The sequence below is a fragment of the Myotis brandtii genome, unplaced genomic scaffold (genome assembly GCF_000412655.1).
Source record: "Myotis brandtii unplaced genomic scaffold, ASM41265v1 scaffold577, whole genome shotgun sequence".
NCBI classification, from domain to species: Eukaryota; Metazoa; Chordata; class Mammalia; order Chiroptera; family Vespertilionidae; genus Myotis; species Myotis brandtii.
In genome coordinates, this window is record NW_005370161.1 from 558,601 (window position 1) to 586,059 (window position 27,459).

The 27,459-nt window shown below is 45.5% G+C and overlaps 1 protein-coding gene across 1 annotated transcript; it reads right to left on the reverse strand.

The window, feature by feature from the left end:
* Positions 1–1,128: 1,128 nt before the first annotated feature.
* PRMT2 (protein arginine methyltransferase 2) lies at positions 1,129–26,362 on the reverse strand. The gene is made up of 10 exons (XM_005878900.2): positions 26,261–26,362; positions 21,236–21,340; positions 20,146–20,328; positions 13,801–13,962; positions 12,655–12,819; positions 8,613–8,788; positions 5,717–5,846; positions 4,484–4,620; positions 2,672–2,843; positions 1,129–1,709 (listed from the first exon to the last, which is right to left on the reverse strand). The coding sequence occupies exons 1-10, from the start codon at positions 26,297–26,299 to the stop codon at positions 1,677–1,679; spliced, it is 1,302 nt and encodes a 433-aa protein (XP_005878962.1). The 5' UTR covers positions 26,300–26,362; the 3' UTR covers positions 1,129–1,676.
* Positions 26,363–27,459: the final 1,097 nt, after the last annotated feature.

Genomic DNA, 27,459 nt, shown 5'->3' on the forward strand with positions numbered 1-27,459 from the left:
TGAAGCAGCCGGAGGCTCAGGAATTATTCCAAACCGTGGAATCCACAGCTTCCCAGAGGCCATTGGGGCTGGACCATGGGCACCTTTGAGTCTCAGAGACCATGCGGCCCCAGAGTGAAACCTCCTGTTGGGAGGTGCAGGTGCTCCCCATCTTCGACTCGTTACCTCTCTCGGCAGGCTGAGGCTGCGAGGGAGGAGGTGCTTGTCTCAACCTCCTGGATGTTAGGAATTAAAAATTCCCAGGGAGCTGTCTATGCTGCCCAGGTAGCTGTTCGATTGCCCAGCAGCACCGCAGGCTTGGCAGGGCCCGGCTGTGCTGAGCTGCAGGACTGCCCAGGCCTGCCTCAGTGGCTGTCCTGAGACCTGCCTGCCTACTGCTGCCCACTCAGATGGGACGAAGGATCCAGCCAGTCCGAGGAGGAACCACCAGCCCTCAAGTAGGCTGCACCTGGCCTCGCTGGGATGGCTCAGTGGTTGAGCATTGACTTATGAACCAGGAGATGATGGTTCGATTCCTGGTCAGGGCACATGCCCGGGTTGCAGGTTCGATCCTCGTGTGGGGTGTGCAGGAGGCAGCCGAAACCGGCAGTCTGACATCCCCCGAGGGATGTAGTAGTGCACCAAGCGGCAGGCGGCCAGGGAGGAACCGGAGCCCAGGCCAGGTGCCACACCACTTCCGCTCATCCCGGCCCCACTGCGCCTGCCACCTCGGCTCAGTAGTGCTGCCGCGGTGGCAGGAAAGGCTGGCGCCACCACAGCTGCACTCGCCAGCCATGAGCCCGACATCTGGTGCCTGTCGATCAGCTGAGCGGTGCTCCTGCTGTGGGAGCACACTGACCACCAGGGGGCAGTTCCTGTGTTGAGCATCTGCCCCCTGGTGGTCAGTGCGCATCATAGTGACCAGTCAACCAGTCGTTTGGTCATTCGGTCGCTTCGGCTTTTATATAGATAGAAAGTTCACTAAACATCAAAACATCAAAACAACACACACAAAATGTGGATGTGTACCTACTGGCATGGAAGTTTCTTCCTAATACCAGATGAGAAAGGTTACAAAGCAATGCGCGTAGTACAATCCCATGCTTGTGCAAATCAGGTACATGCACAGAAGTAAGACCTACACGAACATTCGTTTATTTAAAAATATTTATTGAGATGTACTATGTGCCAACACGATTTATTTGGAAGACATCTCTACAAGGTACTACCTCATGCAGAGCCCAGCGCATGCACTGCCACCCCAGGTCCTGCACGGCTCTGTGCAACCCCACGTTCTGCATGGTGAGTGGATGAACTGAGGGCAGTAAGGACACCAGTAACACATGATGCACGACAGTCACTTCACAGGAGTACAAGGTTGACGCGCGTCCTATGAGTGTGGAACTAGACCTAGCTTAGGAACACTGTGCCCCAGCCTGTCCACAGGTGGGCACTATGGACAGCACTGTGGACACCTGGAAACACAGCTACTTCTAGAGGACAGACACGGGCCGTGACAGTGGCGAGGGCAGCCCGAGCGTTTGTCATGGGGCCACAGAGAAGGGTGTGACCGCCTGCAAGGCAGAGTGAGCGTCTGCAGGTTTCACAAGAAGGAGTGTTCACATCTGGTGTGAGCTCCTCGCTCCTGTGCGTTCCTCCAACAAGCTCACACTGCTTCCCAAAGAGAACTTCGACTGTCATCTCCAGATCGGAAAGACTTTTTCTCCAACCTGAAAAAGACAAAGAAAACAAGTCAATCAAATAGCAAATCATTAAAGTTTGATTAACACGCAGTATTTCCTAGTAATAATTTAATATTGGACAAGAGAATGGCATTCAGGTGCAGAATTTTTTTAAATGACAAACTTTTAACATAAAGTTACCGAAAAGCAAAGCACAAAACAGGAATCAAAAATAATGAGAGTCCTAATGGGTTTCGCTCAGTGGATAGAGCGTTGGCCTGTGGACTGAAGGATCCCGGGTTCAATTCCAGTCAAGGACACATGCCTGGGTTGCAGGCTCCATTCCCAGTCGAGGGCTTGCAGGAGGCAGCTGATCAATGATTCTCTCTCATCATTGATGTTTTTTTTTTCTCTCTCTCCTTCTCCCTTCCTCTCTGAAATCAATAAAAATATATTTTTAAAAAATAAACAATGGGAAACCATGTGATGATTTTCTTTTCCCTCCTACATTAACCCCAGGTCTGAAGAAGAGAATCCATTTCTCAATGGCCTCTGAAGCGTAAGGCCCGCCAACTGCACTGTTTCACTTGTGGGAACAATGGCTCTTCAGTCCTCAAACTGCCACCTGGTCAGACCATGTCCCTCACACCGCACAGCTGCACACCCAGCGCCTGTGGGCACCAAGTGTGTGCCAGGCTGCATGATGGCTCAGCCCTTGGCCCCTTCTCTCCACTCATGGCTCCCGGACACAGAGGGGCAGCCCCAGCCAGTCTGGGTCTCCTCTCACTGACTAGCTGTGTCACAGAACAAACCACTTACCTTCCTGCACCTCCGTTTCCTGTTCTGGAAATAACAGCATCCACTGCCCATCATGAGAATGAGAAAAAGGATGCGGACAAGGTGTGGCCGTGGTGTCTGGCCAGGGCAGGGAGTATCCGCCACGGTGATCACCGCCGACCCATCCCCCAGCCCAGCACCACAACATACGCCTTTACAGCTAAATATCTTACTCTCTGCAACGTGGGGTCCTGTCTGGAAGTGACAGACCAGCTCAGAGCGACGGACATGTGCCTCCTCCACACTGGGTTTCTCTGCAGCACAATCGAGCCTGTGAGCACATCCCCTGCGTGGACGGGGACGGGCTCATCCATCATAAACAGCACCTGCTTCCAGTGGGTGGTGCTGCAAGACACGGGGGTGGCATTACTGGAGCCCTCCCTGGGCCAGACTCTTAGGGTTACTGCAGGCAGACACAGCCCAGCGAGGACACGGCTGCTGGACACTGCTCAGATCCCGGGAGTGGGGAGGGCGGCTCACCCTGGTGGCCCCGGGGACACTGGGGTGCTCAGGGCACATGGCCAGACAAAGGATCCCCGTACGGTGCCGATTCCCCAGCCCCTCAAAGGGTCAACCCGGCCTCCATATCCCGGCACAGCCAGTGTCCACCCCAAGTCACCCAGCTCTTTCTCTGAGCCATTGATGCCGCGGTTCTAGTTTCCGCAGTTAAGAAGAAATACACACTGAGGAAACTGTCCAAAACACGCTATTTCTGTGAAGTTAGATTGCTGCGTACAACAGACTGTGACATCTGGGGGAACAGTAACACTCTGGAACTCTTTAAGTTCTGTAGGCTCATCCCCTGACATGTCCTCTCCCCGGCATCCAATGTGGCCCCAGATCATGCCCAGCTGAGGCGACGCTCGGGCCACCTCCCTCAGCCACCATGGGGGTCTCTTTCCCTGGCCCTTCAACGAGCTTGAGTCCTCTGGCTGTGCCATGCCCACCGCCACCCTGTCCCTGCTACCACCTGCGTGTAGACGGGCCCAGGCACACAGCGCTCACCGCTAGTTCCTAGGTGAGCGCTCACATCTGTTCCGGAGCCCCGGGCAGACTGGCTGCAGTCCCAGCCCTGCAACCTCCACAGGACATTCTGGGCAAGCAGCTCTCGGCCTCACTCGCCAGGGTCCTTCAGGCCTCAACAGCATAACCACTCCCCTCCCTCGTGCCTTGCTCACTCCTAGCTGAGCCCTGTGCCTGAGGGCGTGTCCAGGCAGTTACTGAAAGCCCCCATGAAGGCAGCATTTCCACGGGCTGCTGGGTCAGCACCATAAGCAGACGTCAGCTCCCGGTGTGGGCACAAGTGTGCAGCCACAAAACGCTGTGTCTCAGGAAACATCTGCCTTCGGCAAAAAAGTCTGAGTAAACACCCCTAGAATGCTGCTAACTATGAAAAGCTGTAGCAGCCCGGCTGCGGTGGCTCAGTGGTTGAGCGTCGACCTATGAACCAGGAGGTCACGGTTCACTTCCCAGTCAGGGCACATGCCCAGGTTGTGGGCTCGATCTCCAGTGTGGGGTGTGCAAGAGGCAGCCGATTACTGATTCTCTCTCATCATTGATGTTTCTATCTCTCCCCCACCTTCCTCCCTGAAATCAATAAAAATATACTTAAAAAAGAAAAGCTGTAGCAGCGTTTAGGGCAACTGAGAAGACAAAGCCTGCTCAACCCCGAGCCCCGCTCTGTTCATCCAGGGGCCCAGGAGCAGCCTGAGGAAGCCAAGTGCAGGGACGAGTAGGGGCACAAGACCCCAACTCACCTCCACCCAGCCTGGGCCCCGGCGCCCACCCACTGCACACCTGGCTCCACATCGCAGCTCCCCAGCCCAGGGGTCAGCTGGTCTAGAGAGATTTTAAGTCAACGTTCACTATTACTAGATCTTTAAATTCATGACTCTGTCGTGCTTTTTGTCAGGCCAATAACTTGAAGGCAAACCCTTTTACACTCCATGGGCACCCGTGCGCCAGCGGGAGGAGCAGACACTCACGGATGGAATGGTCCCGTGCTCAGCACCAGCTGTGGCTCCTCCTCCTCCAGGTTCTGAAAGCGGACACTGAACCAGGCCGTAAATCCATGCAAAGTGCCGGCTTTCTTGATATCAAAGCACAGCTCGCCTTTCATTGTCTGTAATCAGCCAAACAAAAAGAAAACGGACATGGGTTCATAGGCCCGTGACACAGGCTACCTCAGCTCTGAGCGAGACTTGGCAACCTCTCCCTCCGCTTGGGCACATTTCACAGATCCCACCACACTGCCGGTACCACCCATCTCAGCAACTATGAAACAAACCTGTCACTTGCTAGTTTAACTGGACATGTCAAAAAACCATACCGAATATCCTCCTAGGGAAAGTAGATACTAAAACTTGCATTGTGAATTCAAATGAGCAGATAATCAGAAAAGGGTTCAAGCAATCTGGGCCTCATTTGCCTAATTTTCTGCCCCAAAATTCGTGAATACCTTCTCTTCTCAGTTCTTTGCATAGAAAGTTCAAGGCTGGGTCTCTACAACTGTAGCTGAAACTAACAAAACCTCAAAATTTCAGTTTGCATACTGATTTACCATCAAACTCCCAGTTGGGGTTTGTGGGGGGATGGTTGGTTGTGTTCAAACATTGTCTCTCCCGAAGGGATGGTCCTGAACCTACATACGCCCTTATGACAAGAGAAGGTAAGTAAAAGAAAGAACTAAATTTTGTCAAGGATAGCTAAAAACACTTAGAAAAAATTTTTTGTTAAAATTCCATCATGAGCCTAGCCAGTGTGGCTCAGTGGTTGAGTGTTGACCTATGAACCAGGAGATCACAGTTCGATTCCTGGTCAGGGCACATGTCCGGATTGTGGGCTCAATCTCCAGTGTGGAGCATGCAGGAGGCAACCAATCAATGATTCCTTCTCATCATTGATGTTTCTATCTCTCTCCCTCTCTCTCCCTTCCTCTCTGAAATCAATTTAAAAAAATATTTTTTAAAATTCCATCATGAAATTGGATATAATTTATTTTAATCTGAAGATGATGATAATATCAAACTTAAATCTTTAAAAATAATGGAAGATGTTAAAGAGGTTAACTAGAAAGAAAATAATGTAAACATATAAAAGAAAATCAGAATAGACCATAAGAAAAAAAGACTATGGGGAAATCAATAGCAAAAAGTGTATAAATCTGTTTCTTTGTATAACAAATTTCCCACGTGTGTGCACCGATTACACAGCCTCACCTCCAGTTCAGCGATCTGCACCGTTCTCATGTCCAGCTGTAATATAGTGCACGGCTCAGAGAGACAGTCTTCTGGTTTCAAAATGTGGTTATACTTGGGCTTCGAAAAAAACTCCTTAATTGCTAAAGATCTGGGAAAAGGGTCAGAGTAATTACTCAAAGCCATCACCAACAGCTCAGGTTTGGACACACATGACAACAGGACATGCCTTTTCTCTTCTGTATTAGCAGGAACTCTACACCACTGTCTGCAGCCCTGAAAGCCCAACTCTGGGTCCCTCCCCACTCCCCAACCCTCCCCACAGGCCAGGCAGCCTGAGTGCAGCAGTGGGTCCCTCCCCTCGACCCTCCCCACAGGCCAGGCAGCCTGAGTGCAGCAGTGGGTCCCTCCCCATAACCATCTGCACAGACCAAGCAGCCGGAGTGCAGCAATGGACACGTCCCTTTTGCCCTCTTCACAAGGTCTGAACACATAGAAAGCAACCTTCACCACATACCCAGGATACACAGGGTACAGTGTGTGGGGTTTTTTTTTTAGAAGCTATCCTATATAATAAAAGGCTAGTATGCAAATTGACCAAACAGCAGAACGACCAGTTGCTATGAAATGCACTGACCACCAGGGGGCAGATGGTCAACACAGAAGCTGCCCCCTGGTGGTCAGTGTGCTCCCACAGGGTTGCTGGGGAGCGCAGCAAGCCTCTCTCGCCTCTGCGGCAGTGCTAAGGACCCCTTGGGGGATATCCGACTGCCTGCTTAGGCCCACTCCCCTGAGGGACTAAGACAGCAGTCGGACAACCCCCAAGAGGTCCCAGACTGTGAGAGGGTGCACGCCGGACTGAGGAAACCCCCCGCCCCCCAATGCACAAATGTCATGCACCGGGGCTCTAGTGTTATTATAAAATACCTTTCATGGATCTTCTATTATACAGCAAATAAAAAATATATTTCTGTTCTAGGTTATTCCTTAATAAATGCAGTGAATCAGCAGGACTGAGGCACCCTCTTGGGCCTGACTCTCAGGAGACACCGCTGGACCTCCTGCATGGCCCTTTGATGTCCTCCCCTGACATTCCATTTCACAGGCTGAACCCTGTGTTTGCCAGTAAGTAATCAGTTATTTACCACGGAAATGTTTCAAAAATTAAGGACAGCAGTAACTTCTGAAATAGCAAATAAAAGTAAACATTTTAATAAAGATTCCACTATATGTACATATTTTAATAGTTTTCTCAGATGATAAAAACAAGTATGCACTTATAAGGAATTAAAAATATATGGCATATTAACACAAAACTCTCAAATCCACACGGAATTTGGTTTTAATGTGTGGTGTGAGAGAAGGGACAATCACCTGTCCCGGGATAACTGGCTGCCTGCCCTCACGCCCACCTCTTCCACAGTCTACAGCTCTGTGCAGCTTCCTGTCCTATTCTGCTCCTCTGTCTTTTCTGGGCACAGGATCAAACTGCTTTAACAACCCTATCATAGACGTTAATACCTGGCAGCATAAGAACCTCCTCATTGCTCTTTTCATAACCTGCCCAGCCCTTCCTAGATGAACTACAGAACAACTCTGTCAGACCTTGCCCCTCTATTCCCTTTGGGGTCAGGGTTGAGGATGCAATGATTCAGTGTTAACTAAGAAAGATTTCATTCGTATGCATTACTATTGTCAACCCCAGGAAGAATATACCTGCTAAGAGCTCCTTGTGGTTACTTGGGCTCAAATACAGAACCAAAGTCTAGCAGTCATTGCTTACAGGGGCCCCTCATGCATCGTGCAGGGACAAGTAGCAGCCTCCAGCACTGTGCTCCCCTCTTCCCTTATAAGAGAGCTCCTGGGACCGAAACTCAACCAAAGGGCTGAAGACTGCCCCATTCAACGAGAGCTGTGCAATTCTATTCTCATTTGTGTCTTTACTGGCCAATTAGAACTCATAGAGCTGACCACTCAGAACAGTGCTATTTGGACCAATCAAACTACAAATTTGGATTCCTCATTTACATGAAAATAGACCAATAAGGATGGGGGGCAGAAACCTCTCTCTATATAAGCCAGCCTCCCCTCTGTCTCAGTGGATCGCTATGGCTGTGTTTCCCTGGTTGGCAAACTGAGCTGCAACAGGAGCTGTGTTCATAGGCAAGTTGCTTCATTGAATCAAGTCTCTCCTGTATGGCACCCCAAGTTGGGGACTCCTGTTGGCATTGAATTGGCAGCAGTGACCTTCAGTTGAGACTTATTTTTCTTCAATTTTTTAATAAAAAACAAAAGGCCCAGAGGCCCCTGTCTTGCTATCTACTCCCCATCTGCATGTCTAGCAGGCATCCAGGCTCACCTGGCCCTTGCTACATGAATGGAAGTTTCTTGCAGCTTCTGACAAATGGCCCTCCCCTAACTTCCAGGGCTTAATTACCATGGCACTCTCAGAAGCAGCAGCCAGCTTATGTTGCCATCCTTCCCCAAGGAGGCAGCATGGAAATGTAAAGGCCTTATCAGGAAATCAAACCTGAAGTTCAACTGTGCAAGTGTGTCATATGTTAAAAACCAGGAAATCAAACGTTCTGATCCTTATTTAAAAGTTATAGCTCTTTGTGGGAACATATACATGTGTTTTAATGGCCCACGCATTTATAAAGGCCTCATCTGTAAACATTACATTATTTTTCCCATTATATTTGGGACCTTAGATTGCAGAAGACAGTGCAATTCCCATCACAGCTGTTATCAGTTTAAAGGCATTAAAGGTAACATGCAAAATTCTTAGGCACATGAGTAAATTTAGTTTCATGGCAAGTTCTATAACCGAGCACATTATTCTGCCCTAAAAATGCCTGCAGTTCACACTGCGGGAGGCCCAAGTGTGCCTGTGGGTGCCTGAGCCCCGGACACTCACTTGAGAGCGCTGAGGTTGAACTCATAGGCGTTGTCCCAGAAGAGAACCTTGCTGCGGTAGTCTTTGTCAGCACTGCAGGGCACGAGGTGCAGTGCGGCAGTGGTCGGCCAGATGATCCCACCCTCCTTCAGCCATGCATCCCGGGCGTACAGGATGGACTCAATCATGAACTCAAACTGCATGGGAGGGAGAGACACATGGGAGACATGGTGACTGAAGCCAGTGTCTGCACATTCAGACGGTCTGGGATCTTTACCAGTTTAACCCTCAAGAGTACTACCAGCCAACAGGTCTCGGAGGATTTCTTACACCCACACATCAATGTTCACCCCCTATTGCAGCTTGGGTTGAGGTCACATCATTTTGAGTTAGAATTCAGAACTGGGCGTGGCTAATGGTCAGACTAAACCTTTGCTCTCGTCCCACCTCGGTCGGTCACTCAGTAGTTACCACGACATGCTTACTCCATCTCACCTGGACCTGAAGCCTGGTCATTACCGCATGCGATTTTACAAACAAAACTGGAATCAGCCCTAACCGGTTTGGCTCAATGGATGGAGCGTCGGCCTGTGGACTGAAAGGTCCCAGGTTCGATTCCGGTCAAGGGCATGTACCTTGGTTGTGGGCACATCCCCAGTAGGAGGTGTGCAGGAGGCAGCTGATCGATGTTTCTCTCTCATCGATGTTTCTAACTCTCTATCCCTCTCCCTTCCTCTCTGTAAAAAATAAATAAAATATATTTAAAAAAAAAAACTGGAATCATATACCAATTATCTTTTAGTGCTTTTATTAAAACCAACAAACTATCACCAACTTTTCTCTAAGTTTATCAAGAATCTTCCTAAAGCCTAATTTTTAATGGCCACAGAGTATTCTCTTACATAGTAGACTGCCACAGTTACTAGTATTTGTACTTTTTCCCAATTTTCTTCCATTTTAAATGGTGTCATATACATTTTTTAGCATAAGTTTATGTAAAAATCTTAGAATAATACCACTTAAATATTTTCAATGCCTTGTTTTCCTTCAAAAAGCTATATCAATCTATACTGCCAATAAGAGTCTGACAGTTTCCCCAAAATCTCAAAGACACTGGCTATCATCAGATATTAGGTGATTTCTCAGCCAATTTGATATCTCAAAAATATTTAAGTTATCTCTTTGATTACTAGTGACATTAAACAACATTCATATGTCTGATCTTGTGCTTTTTCATGCCCTGGCCACCTGCCTGGAGTTATTTATCTTATGCTTTTCTTACTGCCTAGTGGAACTCTTTATGAAACAGGATATTAGCCCTTTGTCTTATAAGCTGCAATTCTTCAGTTTCACTTACCTTTTAATAATCTATAGGTTGGTTATTATAAAGGACAAATCTCTGGTCAAATACTTTATTCTATAGTTTCTTTATGGGCTTTGCTTTTAGAAAGACTTTCCCATCCTAACATCAGATAAAATTTTGAACAATTGTTTTATGTTCACTTAAAAAATGCTTAACTCTGTAACCCATCTGGGATTTATTTTAACCTACGGTGTGAAGGACCTAACCATTTTCTGCAAAATAATCAATTGTTTCAGCAGCATCTTCAGACAATTACACATCCTTGCCTCAGTGACTGAAACCCCCCTTATTATAAACTAAGTGCATTTATATTTGGGTTTGATTCTGAATTTTCTTTGTCCCATGATCTCTCTGTCTCATCACTGTAATCACAACAGAGTAGGAAGATGGGCGGGAGAGGCTGGGGACCTGAAGTCTGAGGAGCTCTGAGAACAGGCCGGGAACCCGAAGAGGATGCCAGGAGGGCAAGAAGCGCAGGAGAGGGGCAGCTGCAGAGAACGGCGAGTTCTGCCTAAGGACATGGGGACATTACAGGTGGGTGAAACTGTGACAGCTCCCAAATTCACAACCTCTCTGTATCAGTGTCACCAACCCTGGGCCAGGCCGAGACACACAGGGACCCTTCCTGATAGGATGTCCCCAGGCACTTGCACAAAGCAGCCAGGCCTCCCAGGGCTCTCCACCTGCTCCAGGGTCCTTGTCCTCAGTTTGGTGCCACCCAGTTTGTACTCACTCCTGCGCTCAGTCAGGGTCCATGCCCTCTCTCTCCTACCCCCCAAATCCACACCGCCTCCCTGGAATCCACACTCCCTTCCCCCAACACAATCAGAGGCCCCACCTGGAATCCACACTCCCTCCCTGAAACCCACACCTGCACCTGCACCTAGAATGGAGCTGCAACCCCACAAGTCCCCTGCTGGGCCCAACCAGCCACCCCTTCCCTCTGCCCACACCCCCCAGCAGCAAGTCCCAGGACCCCATCTGGCCTCCTCTGTCTGAGAGACTACAAACCTATCCGTGGCTCCAGAGGACAGGGAGCTCACCAGGCCCTGCGCCCCACACCCCCCCAGCCAGTGGGCCCCTGCCAACACCTCCCAGAACACCCCTCCTAGTCTTCCCCTTCTCTGGCCCCTTCCCCTGCAACCTCCCATGGACCCTAACTGCCCTCCCCGACTCTGACACCCCCAGCACCCCTCCCTCAACCCCCAGACCCTGAAGACCTCACCAGCACTGCAGTCCCATTGAGGAATCCCATAGGTGACTGATCTCTACTCCACCCCTTAAAAGTCCTGGACCACAGCTGGCAGCCTAACACATGCACAGAGCACCTAAATCCAGCTTCCACCCCGACACACCACTGGATCACAGGGACACTGAATCCAGGCCACTGCCCCTGCCAGAGGCTGCTCCATCCCTCCTCTCCCCTCCTCCCCGCTCCTCTTCCATCTCCCCCTCACCCTCCTCTCTCTCTCCCCCCTCCTCCTCCTCATGTCTCCCACACTGTCCCACCTCCAATAGCAGAGCTGGATGCTGGCAGCCAGGCATCCCCTAACTGCACTGGGCATGTGGGCGCATCTCCACCACAGGCTGGCTCCCCATGTCCCCATGGCCAGGAGGGACTCAATAAACACTAACTGGTGTTTGGGGGGCAGAGGCCAATGTCCACTTTATGGTCTATTGGTGTAGTGAGTCCCTTGCCCCCCATGTATAATCTTAGGAATCCACAGATGTTATTAATAAGCCAAATTATATCATGAATGTTGAGTCTATTTACACTTTATCTTCAGACATCATTTCAACAGGGCTAAAGGCCCAATGGCATTGGCTGGCATTTCCTCCAATCTTTGCAGCTGTAAGAACTAGTAGCAACACTTATTTAAACGGATCTCTCGCTGGAAACATCAGCCACATTCCCCTCACGGTCACCCAGATGTTATTTCTCTGGATTTTTACAATGCTAAATTTCAGATTGGGGTGTTTCACTATAATGTCTTAAATCCTGAGCCAGAAGAGGGCTGGGCAGAGGGTCCAAGGAGCGGGAGACACGTAGGCCCAGCTCCCACACCTCTCACTGGCCTCCAAGTTCAGGGTCTGTGAGCACATAACGCACTGTGCAGGGGAGGGGGGTATATAACCAGAAAACTGTCCACTCCCACCTGGGAGACTCAGGGAGCACCTGCCGCTAAACAGGGGGCTGCTGGAAAAAGAGACAACGATGCTGCTTGCATCAAAAATCAGCCTTGTACATTAAGCACTGGATATTCCCAGGTTCCCAAAGAGAACAGAGTTTATGTAAATCACTCATGAAAGAAAGAATACCAGATTCTTATAAAGGCATTTTTTTAATCAGTTAAAAATAAGACACTAGGCCAATGATGGCGAACCTATGACACTCATTTTTTTGGTTGATTTTTCTTTGTTAAATGGCATTTAAATACATAAAATAAATATCAAAAATATAAGTCTTTGTTTTACTATGGTTGCAAATATCAAAAATTTCTATATGTGACACGGCACCAGAGTTAAGTTAGGGTTTTTCAAAATGCTGACATGCCGAGCTCAAAAGGTTCGCCATCACTGCACTAGGCCAACGTTCATATAAAAAAATCAATTACATCTGATCTTAGAGAAAACGTCCAAATTAATCATGATTTGTGAAGAAGATTCCAGAGACCAGCCCCGCCACTGCCCCGCCCTTACCAGCAGGCAGGTCCCCATCCACTCGGACACCAGCACGTCCACCTTCTCCGGCAGCACCACGTCCTCCACCTTCTGCTGGAACACGGTGATGATGTCGGCGAAGCCATTCTGCATGACCAGCTGCCCCGTGTGCTGGGCCATCTCGCTGGCCTCCACCGCGTACACCTGCATGTGGCAGAAGCACCATCAGTGCACGTGCTGGCACTGCTCAGCCTGTCACCGCCTCGGCTGAGTCAGAACCTGCATCAGAGAATCGGGCAAACGGCAGGGACAGCAGGAAGGCAGTGTGCCGAAGGCGGAAGGGCCAGTGTGCTGCCTGTACAGATGGAGCCCTGGGGAGGGAGCTGCATCCTATTCTAACCCCACCTTCTGCCTAACAGACCTGGGGCTGCAGGTGAACAGAAGCCTCTGCACCCACACAGGGCCGCCTGCCCCAAGACCCCCTGGGTAAGGCCAGAACCCAGCTCCTGTTCACGCAGCAGCAATCCCTAACCGACAGGAGGTTCTCGGCTCTCATCTGAGGACAGCCCGACTCTCAGGATACCAGTGGCTTCTGACATCATTTCAATCCTTCCTGTTCATGCAGCAGCAATCCCTAACTGATGCAGGAGGTTCTCGGCTCTCATCTGAGGACAGCCCGAATCTCAGGATACCAGTGGCTTCTGACATCATTTCAATCCAGGTTCTCCGCGGAGGGTCCTGAGCACCATGTCCTGGTTCCAACAGGATCTGAACTCAGGTGGTCCCTGCACTGCAGCCTCACCTGTACACTAGGACTTACACCTGCCTGTGCAAGGGGCTGCAACTCTGTACAGCCCAGGCGTGCTTTAAAGAAAGAGAGTGAGGTCTGTCCTGTCCCTGCCAAGTAGTAACTGCTCAGGGTAGGGATGACACTTGGACGGTAACTATACATGTGGGATGCATGTGTTTCTATACTCAAGGGAAATAAACATTTCAAAAAGCTACACAGCACATGCAGCTCACCGGGACATTTTCTATCTGTCCTATCACACTCTGTGCTGTTTGTGGCTCATTAACCAATGTCATGCCCTCTGACCTGCTCAGCCTGCAAGGATACGCTGCCAACTTTGTCAACACGATGCCCGGTACACGAAGGACATGTCACCGAGGCTCGTTCCTACTCACTGCTCTGGGCTGCGCATAATGTGCACAGAAGAGGCTGATGATCCCGGTCCCACAGCCGACATCCAGAATCACTTTGTCTTTGAGGGACGCCCTGTTCTGCAGGATCACGTGGTGATATTTAGTTGTTCGTGGCTGGTCTGTCAACATCTCCAGGTGAAGTTTCTACAGGAAAAGCACAGTGTGAATCATTGCCTATAATTAGAGCTGCACCGAGCTGTGGTTTAAGGTGGAACATGGGGGCCTAAGTTAACCCTCTCAACCCCACATGTAAACACATGAGCAGTCAAAAGACCAAAATATGCCAACAGATAAAGAGTAACAGTGAAGGAATAAACTCCTTCAGCCTCAGTGAGGTGCCTGCAGCTTCTCCTTGCACCGCCCAGTGAGCCAGGTGAGCGAAGAAGCAGACGTGGACCACTAGCAGGCAGAGCAGGCGTCACCCTCCTGATCACAGTTCCCACCAGAGACAAAAGGAACTGCCACATTCCCAACCTGATATAACTTGGCTGAGTACCCACCAAGAAAGGGCGTGGACAAGCCATCGGGAGAGATCCTAGAGGAGAAACACAGGGCCCCACCCCAGAATCCTCTTCACACAGGGCCCAAAAGTCACTCTCACACATAAATCTGTCCCTCATTTGCTTGAAGAGAGTAGGAACTGTAGCTCTGGAGGGAGGTGACAACCCTACTGATCCTTGGGAGTTCAGCTCAAGGCTCTCAGGCATGTACAGAGGAAATAAAACATCTGAAACTCAAGGACATCCCCCCTGGGAACTGGGCCAATGCCCAGGAAGGTAGAGAAAGACTCCTCCAGATGGTTCATGAAGCCAGATCTCAGTCAGAGCCCTGACTGCTGGAGAGGCTGCACCCACAGCTCCATCCCCATGCACGAATTTCGTGCACCAGGCCTCTAGTAAATATATAAAAATCTTTTTTTTTAGAACTTTTGTGATTCCATTTTTTACAATGAAATAGTTAAGTCACCTGAAATTTACTTGTAAAGAATAAGGAAAAATTTTGACTTGATTTCCCCATAAATATCCAGCTGTTCCTTTATCAGTTATTGAACCTCCTTTTCTGTTGATGTAGAAATGCACATTTATCATGTTAAATTTCTAGGATCTTTCTGGAATCTGTTGTTTCATTGAGCTGCAGAAAACCCAGGCTACAAACAGCATCGCTTAGAGGGAGACACACAGCCAGGCCACCCAGACTGTTAGGACAAACAGGAGGTCTGAACGGGCCTTCACAAGCCCACCTTGGCTCCTCACAAAAACAAAGGGACAGACATAGGGAGACTGGTAGAGTGGAGTCAAGACCCAGCTATCCTGCCTGCAGCTATCACCTCAAGAGAAAGTCAGAGCTAGGATGCAAGGGTGTGCTGGTGCCAGGGGAAGGAAACTGGGGTAGCAGCATTAATATCAGAAAAAATACATCCAGAGCAAAGAATGCTCCCAGGGACAAAGAGGATCCATTCGTAATACAGGATCCACTTCAGCAAGAGGATATAATTCTAAATACTTTTGTACCTAAAAACAGAGCTTCAAAATACACAAAGCATAAACCAGGGGTCCTCAAACTACGGCCCGCGGGCCACATGCAAATACAAATATTGTATTTGTTCCCGTTTTGTTTTTTTACTTCAAAATAAGATATGTGCAGTGTGCATAGGAATTTGTTCATAGTTTTTTTTTAGACTATAGTCCGGCCCTCCAACAGTCTGAGGGACAGTGAACTGGCCCCCTGTTTAAAAAGTTTGAGGACCCCTGGCATAAACCAACAGAATGTAACAAGAAATAGACAAATTCACAGTGATGGTCAGACCCTTCTCTCAGTGATTGATAGAAATGGACAGAAAATCAGTAAGGACATAGACTTGAACAACACTATCAAACAACTTAGCCAAACTGATATTTACAGAACACTTCACCCATCTGTCTACAACAATGCATAAAAAATATCTAGGAACAGGTTTAACAAGAAAGGTACACAACCTTGTATTATCAAAACCTTAAAACTCTGAGAGACATAAAACAAGGCTTCAGAAATGGGGAGAGTCAGCATAAAACAAAGTTGTCACTTCTTAAATTAATGTACACTTTCATGCAATACCAATTAAATGCCAAATAATTTGGCATGGGGAGGAGAGGACACAACAAATGATAACAAAATTTGTTTCTAAAAAATAAACAGCCAAAGCTAGCCATGACAATGCTAAAAAATAAAAGGTGCTCAAGGCCTAGCTCTCCCAAAGTTAAAAAGCTACAATAATGAAAAGCATCTAGAACTACAGAAGAAAGAAACAGATCAATGAAACAGATTCCAGAAAGATCCTAGAAATTTAACATGATAAATGTGCATTTCTACATCAACAGAAAAGGAGGTTCAATAACTGATACAGAAACAGCTGGATATTTATGGGGAAATCAAGTCGAAATTTTTCCTTATTCTTTACAAGTAAATTCCAGGTGACTTAACTATTTCATTGTAAAAAATGGAATCACAAAAGTTCTAAAAGAAAGATTTTTATATATTTACTAGAGGCCTGGTGTACAAAATTCATGCACGGGTAGGGTCTTAAGGTCTGGCTGGCGATCAGGGCCTTCCTTCTGGCTGCCAGCTGCCAGCAGGGGCTTTCCTTCATTCCACGCCACCTCCCGGAGGTCAGCACATGTCATAGTGTGCGATCGAACTCCTGGTCTCCCAGTTGAACTCCCGAGGGGACACTCTGCATATAAGCCTTTTATATATAGAGATTATATACATAGGTTACATATATATATATATACATATATATATGATATTTATAATCTTGCAGTGAAGAAGGTCTTTAAAACTCACAAAGAAAAGAAAGACAAATTAGACTACATAAAGATAAAAAGTTTCATGGGGGAAAAGAGTGGCAAGAGATAAGTATAATACATAAATAGAGGCTAAACTGCTTATTTAACATTTAAATCAACAGAAATCAAAAGAGAAATGGGAAAATTGTATGAAAGTTTTCCCAAAAAGGAATACAAAAGGCCAATCCTATATAATAAAAGCCTAATATGCAAATCAACTGAACGGCAGAACGACCAGTTGCTATGACACACACTGACCACCAGGGGGCAGGCGCTCAACGCAGGAGCTGCCCCAGCCCGCAGGCCCCAGGCCCCCCCACCGTGATCGCCCCACTGGTTGCCCTGCAGAGGGAGGCGACTTGTGGCAGCGGGTGGGGAGGGGGGGCGGTGAGCGGGTGGCACCAGGCTGGCCAAGGCGGGTGCCAGCAGGAACCCCCCAATCACCCCGCCAGCGGCCCAACATATCAGCCCTGATCGCCAGCCAGGCCTAGGGACCCTACCCATGCTCGAATTTCATGCACCGGGCCTCTAGTAAAATATAAAAGCTGATCATTCTCACTTTTAAAAATGAAAATCAAAAGCATGATACCATATTTCACCTCTAAAATAAAAAATTGTTTCCCTGGAGGGGTCAAGGGGGGCAGAGGGAACATATGTAATATTTTCAACAATAAAGGTTTTTTAAAAAATTGCTCCCCCTTATTTGTCATAGCAACATCTTTACCGATACAGCTTCTAGGGCAATGGAAACTAAGGAGAAAATAAACAAATGGGACTATATCAAAATAAAAAGCTTCTGCACAGCAAAAGAAACCACCAACAAAACAACAAGAAAGCCCACTGCATGGGAGAACATATTTGCCAATGTTATCACCGATAAGGGTTTAATCTCCAACATTTACAGGGAACTCATACAACTTAACAAAAGGAAGATAAACAATCCAATCAGAAAATGGGCAAAGGACCCAAATAGACACTTTTCAAAAGAGGACATACAGAAGGCCAAGAGACATGAAAACATGCTCAAAGTCACTCATCATCCAAGAGATGCAAATCAAAACAACAATGAGGTACCATCTCACACCTGTCAGAATGGCTATCATCAACAAATCAACAAACGACAAGTGCTGGTGAGGATGTGGAGAAAAAGGAGCCCTCTTGCACTGCTGGTGGGAATGCAGACTGGTGCAGCCACTCTGGAAGACAGTATGGCGTTTTCTCAAAAAATTAAAAATGGAACTTCTATTTAACCCAGTAATACCACTTCTAGGAATATATCCCAAGAAAAAAGAAACACCAGAAAGGATATACTAGTATGTACCCTATGTTCATAGCAGTACAATTTACAATAGCTAAGATTTGGAAACAGCCTAAGTGCCCATCAGCAGATGAGTGGATTAGAAAACTGTGGTACATCTACCCAACGGAATACTACGCTGGTATAGAAAAGAAGGAATTCTTACCATTTGCAACAGCATGGATGGAACTAGAGAGCATTATGCTAAGCGAAATAAGCCAGTCAGAGAAAGATAAATATCACATGATCTCACTCATTTGTGGAATATAATGAACAACATAAACTGATGAACAAAAATAGAATCAATGTCATAGAAGCACTGAACAGACTGTCCAACCTATGAGGGAAGGCAGGGAATGAGGGGGTAAGAGATCAACCAAAGGACTTGTATACATGCATATGAGCAAAACCAATGGACATAGATAGTAGTGGGGGGTGAGGGCATGTGCTGAAGGGTAGGAGCCGTCGGGGAGAGGTCAAAGGGGGGAAAAGGAGACTTATGTAATACTTTAAACAATAAAGAATTTAAATTTTAAATTTTAAAAAATTGCTTCCCTTTGATGCTGTGTGGCAGTGAAATAAGTATCCACACACCACTGGTGGGTGTATAATCAGTAAATCTTTTGGGAAGGCGAACTGGCAAAATCCACCAAAGTAAAAAACATACACACACCCTATGAATTTACCCAATGGAAATTCTAGCAAAGTTAAGCAGTATTCGTGTAGGAGGACATCCATCACAGCACTGCTTGTCATGATAAAAAGCCATTAACTAAGCACAGTCTACCAACATGGTCTTTTTATAAGCAACACAATACTCTGTAGCTGATATAAAGAATAGACCTTCAAAATAATATAGCTACGTGAAAAGAGCAAAGTGAAAAGTGTGTGTGGAATATTCCTTTTCTATAAATTTAAAAAACTAAAACTGATGTAGCTTAGACCTGGAGGAAGCATGGGCACTGCAGCTGAAAGGAATCGCAAGGTACAGTGGCCTCTCTAGGGTGGGGGTGAGGACACGGACTCTGGATTTCATTATGTCTTTCCTAAGAGACTGAAAGCTCTAACCATGCAGTCATGCGCGGGATCCCTTCTGAGAAATGCATCGTTGGGCAATTTTGTTGTGCACACATCACAGAGTGCACCAACCCAAACCTAGATGGTACAGCCCCCTGCACACCTTGGCCACATGGTATACCACCATCACATACGTGGCCCGTCATTGACGGAAACATCATTATGTGCCACATCACTGTACATATGTCAACAGTTCTTCATTGAATTTAGCATTGTTTATTGTGAAATATGACATACCTATAAAAAGTTTATCAAATTCAGTTACAGAGCAACCAACACCAGAACACTGCTAGCACCCCAAACGCTCCCATCCCAGCCTTGCTGATCAGAGACCCCGATGACCCACAGCACCCTTCAGGTCCTCAGAGCAACCAGGTCCCTGATCTCCTTCAGAGTTTCGCTATTGCGTATACTCATCATAAACAATACCTTTTAACTTTATATAATTGAATCAAACGTTAACTGTTCTTTGATGTCTTGCTTCTTTCACTCCACATTAGGTCTTTAACATTCGATCTGCAAGTATCAGTTTTGATCTAGTTTTAAAATATAAATGGGGTTGTCTGGACCATAGGATTATGGGTCTTTATCCATATTGAAAAAAAAAACAGACTAACACATTAGTTATTTAGAGGTATTATTATTATTGTTGCTATACCCAGTATATCTTTTTTGTATTTTCTTTTTAAAGTAAAATAAATAACTTTTTTAAAATACTGAGAAAGTTCATAATCTCATTGCTCAGATAATATCCCTAAACCAGGAGTCAACTAACACTACAGTCCATGGGCCAATCCAGCCCACCACCTGCTTGTGTATGGCCTGCAAGCTATGGATGGCTTTTACATTTTTAAATGATTTTTAAAAATCAAAACAAGAATATGACACATAAAAATTATATGAAATTCTAATTTTCGTGTCATAAAGTTTTCTTGAAATACAGCCATGCTCGCTTCTTTACGTTCTGGGGCTGCTTTCACACTACAATAGCAGAGCTGAGTAGCCTGCTACTGGAATCAAAGGGTGTGGCCTAACAAGCCCTGCTCTCAACTGAGATGAGTGGAAGCCCAGAAATTATTTTGACAAGTTAGAACGCGGCCAGCTGAACAGACGATCTGAAAGCAATACCAGGGTTCCGTAGCTGCCGAAGTACTCCTCATCCTGCCAGGTGTCCTCGGGGTCACACTCCTCCAGGTCCTTCCCAAGGTGGTTCGCGGGTATGTATCCACAGTAACCGGCACGCTCGCCCCACCACCAGTCAGCAGTAGTTTGTCTCAGGATGAGAATTTTCTCTCCTCTCAGAAAACTGAGCTGGAAACACATATGCAGAAGTGAAAATTCAAGAAAAACTTGTAGCTGTCATTTCAACTGTGACTTTGTAATAAATCCCCTATCACTGGGGCCCAAATCACAGCATTTCAAAAAGAAGTCAATAGGTAATTATACCAAGTGACAACTTATGAAAATGGCGCCAGGATTTAGAGATTTCTGTGGCTAATCCAGGGGTGGGCAAACTTTTTGACTCGAGGGCCACAATAGGTTCTTAAACTGGACCGGAGGGCCGGAACAAAAGCATGAATGCAGTGTTTGTGTGAACTAATATAAATTCAAAGTAAACATCATTACATAAAAGGGTACGGTCTTTTTTTTTTTTAGTTTTATTCATTTCAAATGGGCCGGATCCGGCCCGCGGGCCGTAGTTTGCCCACGGCTGGGCTAATCTATCTACATGAAAGAAAAGCACAGCTTCATTGGTATTTTTTAAAAGAAAGATTAAACATTTTCAAATGGCTTAGGACAGAAATTCTCAACAGCTTCTCCACTGTTACTCAGCTGTGTGATAGCCGATTATGTGACTGGAGGCTTAGGCTAGGAAATTCCTGTTACAAAGTAAAGAAAGCCCTATTCAAGTAGGTGTTTTTATTTTATAACCTTACTTTTCAGTAACAAGGATAGGTTCTTAATCAAGGTTGCTAAGCAGAAACTGGAGCAGGTACTTCCTCCCCGATTCCTCACACAGGTATCTTTCACATCAGGCTTGGGATCACAATTTGTTAAGCTGGGAAGGAAGGATCGACCACTCACAGGCCTCACGTGGCTCTAAACATCTGAACACTTGTTTCACTTTAGCATGACTTTCTGAAAAACTACCTCTGTCATTTCACCTATTCCAAGCATGCTGGAATCCACAGAACATGGAGCTGATACACACGGCTACCTGTGTCTCATCGGTGGCAGAATAGTCCGCGATGGCCACGAACTCCTCGGGGTGCACACCCTCTGGGAGGTGCTGTTCACAGTGTTCCACAGGTTCTTCTCTCCCCTGCTCAAAGCCAAGGAGAGAACAAGGAAATTATTACGGGCTTCTCTTTCTTTCTTTCTTTTTTTTGGGGGGGGGAGGGGAGCGGGGGGGGAAAGCTCTGGGTTATTAGGATGGTTTTATGAAGATTCAACTGACCCAAGTTTTTATCAAACAATTGGGTGATCCTCACTAGCAGAATTGAGGGGTCTCACCTGCACTCCACCTTCACCTCTTATCTCTAGTACAAAATGATCTGCAACCTCAATAGAACATCAAAGAGAGAAACAAGAAAGAGGCATTTTTAGTATCTATGAAGCCTGACCATCTGAAAGTGATGCCCAGCCCCAGGAGAAAGAGGTCCCATCTCTGCCTGTTGCACTGTGGGGGCCTCACGGGGCTTGAACACAGCGCTGGATGGGCCTCATGGGCCTCGCTGAAGGCCTAGGGAAGGAGCTGGTGACCTGGCACCAGGTGTGTCACCTCACTGGACAGCACTGCCACTGACACATGCTGCTCAGGACCCAGAGGAGGGCCTTACACCTCAGGGACCTGCATGCTGCCCAGCTCCACTTTGCAGCACCAGGGGCTGGCCTGGAAGACAGCCCCAAAGGTGGCAGAACCTCCAACCGCTGTCCAGCTCACTGCAGCAACTCCGTCCCAATATGTACATTTTTAACACATTTTCCTACACATAAATGTAACTCCCGTGAATTTCCTGTGACTCTTTTGAAAGCACAGGAGTTCACAGTGGAAGATTCAAACCATCTGTAATCTCTATCGCTGGTTAGAGATAGAAACAGTTAACACATTTATATCCTTCCAGGCTTTTTATCTAAAGTGTACCTTTAAACACATGCACACAGGGTGTTTATTGGGATCATACAATTCTGTCTTGTGACATGTTTTCCACTTATTAAATTCTGAATATTTTCCTTCATTATTAAATACACTTCTAAACACATTTTAATATCAGACAGTATTCCATTCTATGAATTACTAAAACTTATTTATTCAATCTTCTAGTTTTAAACATTTAGACTTTTTTCACCTTTTTACTATTTTGATAGTATAAAGAAACAATATAATTTATTGTGGGATTTATAACATACATAGACGTAAAATTGTTACAGTAGCACAAAAAATGGGGACTGGTAAATGGAACCAATTTGGAGGATTCTTACATTGTGAAGTGGTCCCAAAAAAAGACTGGTCTAGGTTAAAGATTCATAGTGCAATTTCTTGAGTAACCACTAAAATAATATTTAAATGATACAGCTTAAAAGCTAATGGAAGAGATAAGAAAGAATTACAGGAAAAAAAATGTTACTAATCCACAAGAAGGCAAGAATGGAGAAAGGTACAAAGAAAAAATGCAACTTAAAAAAAAAATACACAGCAAGATGGTAGATTTAATCATACCAGTCATTATGTTAAATTTTAATGGACTCAATACTCCAAGTAAAGGGCAGAAATTATCTGACAGAAGAAGAAAGACACCACTATAGGAGAAACACTTTAAATATGAGGAATTAGATAGGTTGGAAATATAAGTATATATTTGCATGTGTGTCATGGAAACACTAACCATAAGAAAGCTGGTATAGCAATATTAATATAAGACAAAATAGATACAAGGCAGAAAGTATTAAAAGGTAAAAAGAGACAGATTTCATAAAAATAAAAGGACCAATTAATCTAGAAAACAAAAACTAATCCAAATGAATGCACTAAATAACAGATTCAAAATATATACAGCAAAAAGTGATACATCCAAAAATAAATAAACAAAAAAACAGAAAAATCTACAATCAAAGATTTCTAAAGCTCATCTCTCTCAGCAACTGACAGAACAAGTGAACAAAAAAAAAAATCAGAAAGGACATAGAGATTTGAATAATACTAATAACCCATTTGTCTTTAATGACATTTGTAGAACACTACACCCAACAATTGCAGAATATGTATTCTTTGCAAGTGCACATGGAACATTAGCCAAAAAGCCTATATGAGTAGGCCATAAAGCAGGCGTGAATAAATTTCAAAACAATGGAAATTTACAAAGTATGTTATATTTTCTGACAACATATAATCAAACCAAAATTAAATAAAAGATAAATAAAACTTCATAAATGTTTGGAAATAAAACAGTATGTTTCTAAAGAGCCCAGCAATTTTCTAATTTCCATTGTGATATATTAGAAAGTATTTTAACGAAACAATAATGGAAATACAACATATTTAAATGAGTGAGGGGCAGCTAAAGCAGAGATTAAAAGAAAAGTTATAGCTTTAAAACATACATTAGAGAAGAAAGGTTTAAAATCAGTGATCCTAGTTTCCATCTCAAGATGTTATAAAAAGAGAAAATTAAACTCAAGTAGAATAGACTAAAGGAAATAAAAAGCTGAAATCAATGAACAGATGAACAAAGAGAAAGTCAACAAACACAAACTGGTTCTTTGAAAAGATAAAATTGATAAAACCCTAAAAAGATTGATCAGGAAAAAAAAGAGATAAAACACAAATTGTGTATATTAGGCATCTGTTCTGTAATGGAGGGTGCTATTATATTACTAGGATGAACACAAATATTACTGAAATAAATTTCAATGTTAACTTAAATGACAATATTTCAGTAAGTCAAATCATGACTCACAAGTAATCAGAAAACTAAAATAACAAGATACCATTTCTAACCCATAAGACTGACCAAAATTTAAAAGTCTGATGCTCTCAAGTGTTAGCACGCACTGTGGACTACTGGCAGACCTGTGAACTGGTAAAGCCACTTGGGAGAACACTGATCATTACCTAGTAAAACTGAAAACATGCAATCCCTTCCATCCTGCAATGCCATTATTAGAGCACATGTGCACAAGGAGACAGGTAGAAGGATGTTCACTGCAACACTTTTTGAAATAGAAAAGAACTGGAAAAACAAGTGTCCAACAAAAGGGAAATAAATAAAATAGGATGCATACTTGTGGGAAGCCACCCATTATCTTCACTAGCAGAGAGGTGTGGACAAGGAGCCCAGAACACTGGTGAACCTTGGGCCCTGACAAAGGTCAGAACTATGCAGACAGTTTAGTCGAGATGATGGTAGCTGAAGCAACTTCCTGACCAGATAGTCATGTAAATCCCTACTGATAAGATAGTCTGTCTGTTATTGGAAATTGCCTGCCTAAGGGCTATAGGTGTATCCCAAACTGAATAAAAGGATGGCAAGGCCTGAGCACAAGAGAAGTCCTATCCCTTGCATTGGGCTTCCCACCTGGCCCCCAATATTTCCAAATTATTATTTCTTGTCTCAGCTCTGTCATTTGCACATGGCCCTTCTCCAGATCTCAAACCCTGAACCACGCAGGACGTGGATTCACATGTACCTAATATACACAGACCTATATACATATTTATGAATGTGATACATTCTTATAAGGAACACCCTACAGGAGCATTCTAAAGGATTGAACTACCTCTATACACACATTAAGAACAAATCCCCCAAAGTAACATTAGTGGGGAAAGCAAGCTGCAAGGTGACACACAGACTATGTCACCATTTAGGTAAATTCTAGAGATGCCAAGATAAGTTATAAAAAGTATAAGACTGGTGCAGAAGCACAATATCCAATCATAATTCTTAGTAGTGTTTGCCTCTGAAGACAAAGGAAGATTGGACCTGGGGTTGGGAAACAAACTTTATCTGTGGTTTTGTTTTATGTGCTGTATGTGTGTGTGTATTCTAAAGCAAACATGACAAAATGTTAACAAATTTTCACTTCTGAGCAATATGTACTTGATGTTTGCAATCTTACTCTATAAATGTTCAAGTATTTTTTTATATTTCTCAAAAGAAAAATGAGACAACCAAGGAATTAAAACATTTTATGATTGCCCGCCGGTGTGGCTTGGTGGTTGAGTGTGGATCCATGAACCAGGAGGTCACGGTTCGATTCCCTGCCAGGGCACATGCCAGGGTTGCAGGCTCGATCCCCAGAAGGGGGTGTGCAGGAGGCACCTAATCAGTGATTCTCTCTTATCATTGATGTTTCTATCTCTCTCCTCTCCCTCTTTCCTCTCTCTGAAATCAATAAAAATATATTTTTAAATATTTTATGATTAATTTTAAGAAGTAAAATGATCCAACTATAAATAAAATTCCTATATATAAAATCCCAAGCCCTGGCCAGGCAGCTCAGTTGGTTAGACTGTCGTCCTGATACACCAAGGTTGTAGGTTCCATCCCCAGTAAGGGAACATACAAGAAGCAACCATGAATGCATAAATAGGTGGAACAACAAACCGATGTTTCTCTCTCTCTCTCTCTCTCTCTCTCTCTCTTTTTCTGTCTCTCCTCTCTCCTTCTCTCTCTCAAAATCAATAAAAATCATTTTTTTAACCTTAATGAAATTACAACAACCATTAGAATGCAAGGGAGAAAATGTTAAACTTGACATCACAAACCTGAAATTGTTTAATTTCTTTATAAAAATTATTTATTAGAGAATTCATTTGGTGTTTAATTTTGCCTAATCAATATTCCTTGAAATTTAAGGTGACTTTTTTACTGCTAACTTGAATGAAACTATGTGTGTCCCAGGCAAAAAGCAGTATGAGTACACAAATCTTTTCTAATGTATCTGACCTGTTTTAACATACTATGCCTGAGACTTTATTAACAACTAAGAAAATGTGCTTGCTTCACCAGTACCGGTACCAAAAATGGAACCCTAGGTTCTTGGGAAATGTTTACAGTGCCCAATTCAGAATGTCAACTGTACCCCTTACAGACATTGCATTTCCTGCATTTAAGCGCACCATAGTTGGTGGCCACCTTCCTAAATCCAAGGAAAGCCCTATCACTCCGGGCTGATCTCAGCTCTCTGTAATGTTCCCAGTGTTTAAGTACAGGTTCTTACAGACCAGAACTGAAATTACCTGAGATTCACTTCCGGGGCAGTCACCTGATGTTGCCATAGTTCTTTTAGGATCTGCCGCATAGCTGCCACTTTTAATGTTTCATTTTCCTCTCCATTTCTACTTTAAAACAGAGGGAATGAGACAATGATTTGTTACATTGCACAATAATTGAGTTCACCTCCCTTCTAAGGTCGATGAAAAGGTCCTCTACCGCGTGGAAATAAAACGTGTTATGTGTAAAGAAAGAAACAGAAGTAAAATTTACAAATGCAATTCGTTACAAAAACAACTGAAAATTTATGAACTTCAAAGAAGTGTGTGTTTTCTTCACCAGTCTGCAAGGTGTTCATCGTATCCATTGGCCAAACGCAGCCTGTCAGTTTCTGTCCCATCACTGGGTTGATTGAACACATAGCGCTGTAACTTGGAATCTTTTCTTGGAATGCTGTTGGCTTTCATTCCAATTAAACTTCCCTACCTGCGGCTTCCGAGTATTCCCACTCACAGGAACCAAGGTCTGCATCTTCCGAAGGCTTTTCCTTCTCGTTCTCAATTCTTATTTTCCCAGCGCCAGTGTAATCCATATTAGACACTGAGGCTGTTTTTTTCAATTCTGTTTAAAATGCGTGCCTCACTTATCAATCAAGACCTAATAATTATTTTGTGACGTTTATCATTACAAATACTAATACGCAGACGTTACATTTTCACTGGAAAACACTGCACTGGGACCAGGGTGGGTCAGGGCTGGGCAGGGCCGAGTTGAAGGGAAGGGGCTGGGTGGGCGGGGCCGGGCGGGGAGGCGGGAAGACGGCCCCGACGACCAAGGCTGGGGCGGGGCCGGGTGAAGGCCAGTCCTGCAAAGGGACGCAGGCTCCGTGCGCTGTGGGATGAGCGGCCCAGGATCGTGAGGGGCAGGTGGCCAACGAGGGGCGGTGTGAAAGGAGGGGGGAGTGAAGGGAGGAGGCGGGGCATAGATACCGCCGATCGAGGAGTAAGCGGCAAGAAAGTATGACGTCGGCTCACAGCGCGGGGTGGGGGAGGAGGAGAAGGGGGCGCGGAGCGAAGGGAAGTGGGCGTGCCACTGCGAGAGGCGTGGCTCTAGAAAAGGGCGTGGCGGAGGGGGCGGGGCCCTGGAAGGGGCGGGACGCCGAGCTGGCAATCGGCCCACACAGCGCGAAGCCCTGAGGTGAGGAAGGAGCCGGGTGGTCTCGAGA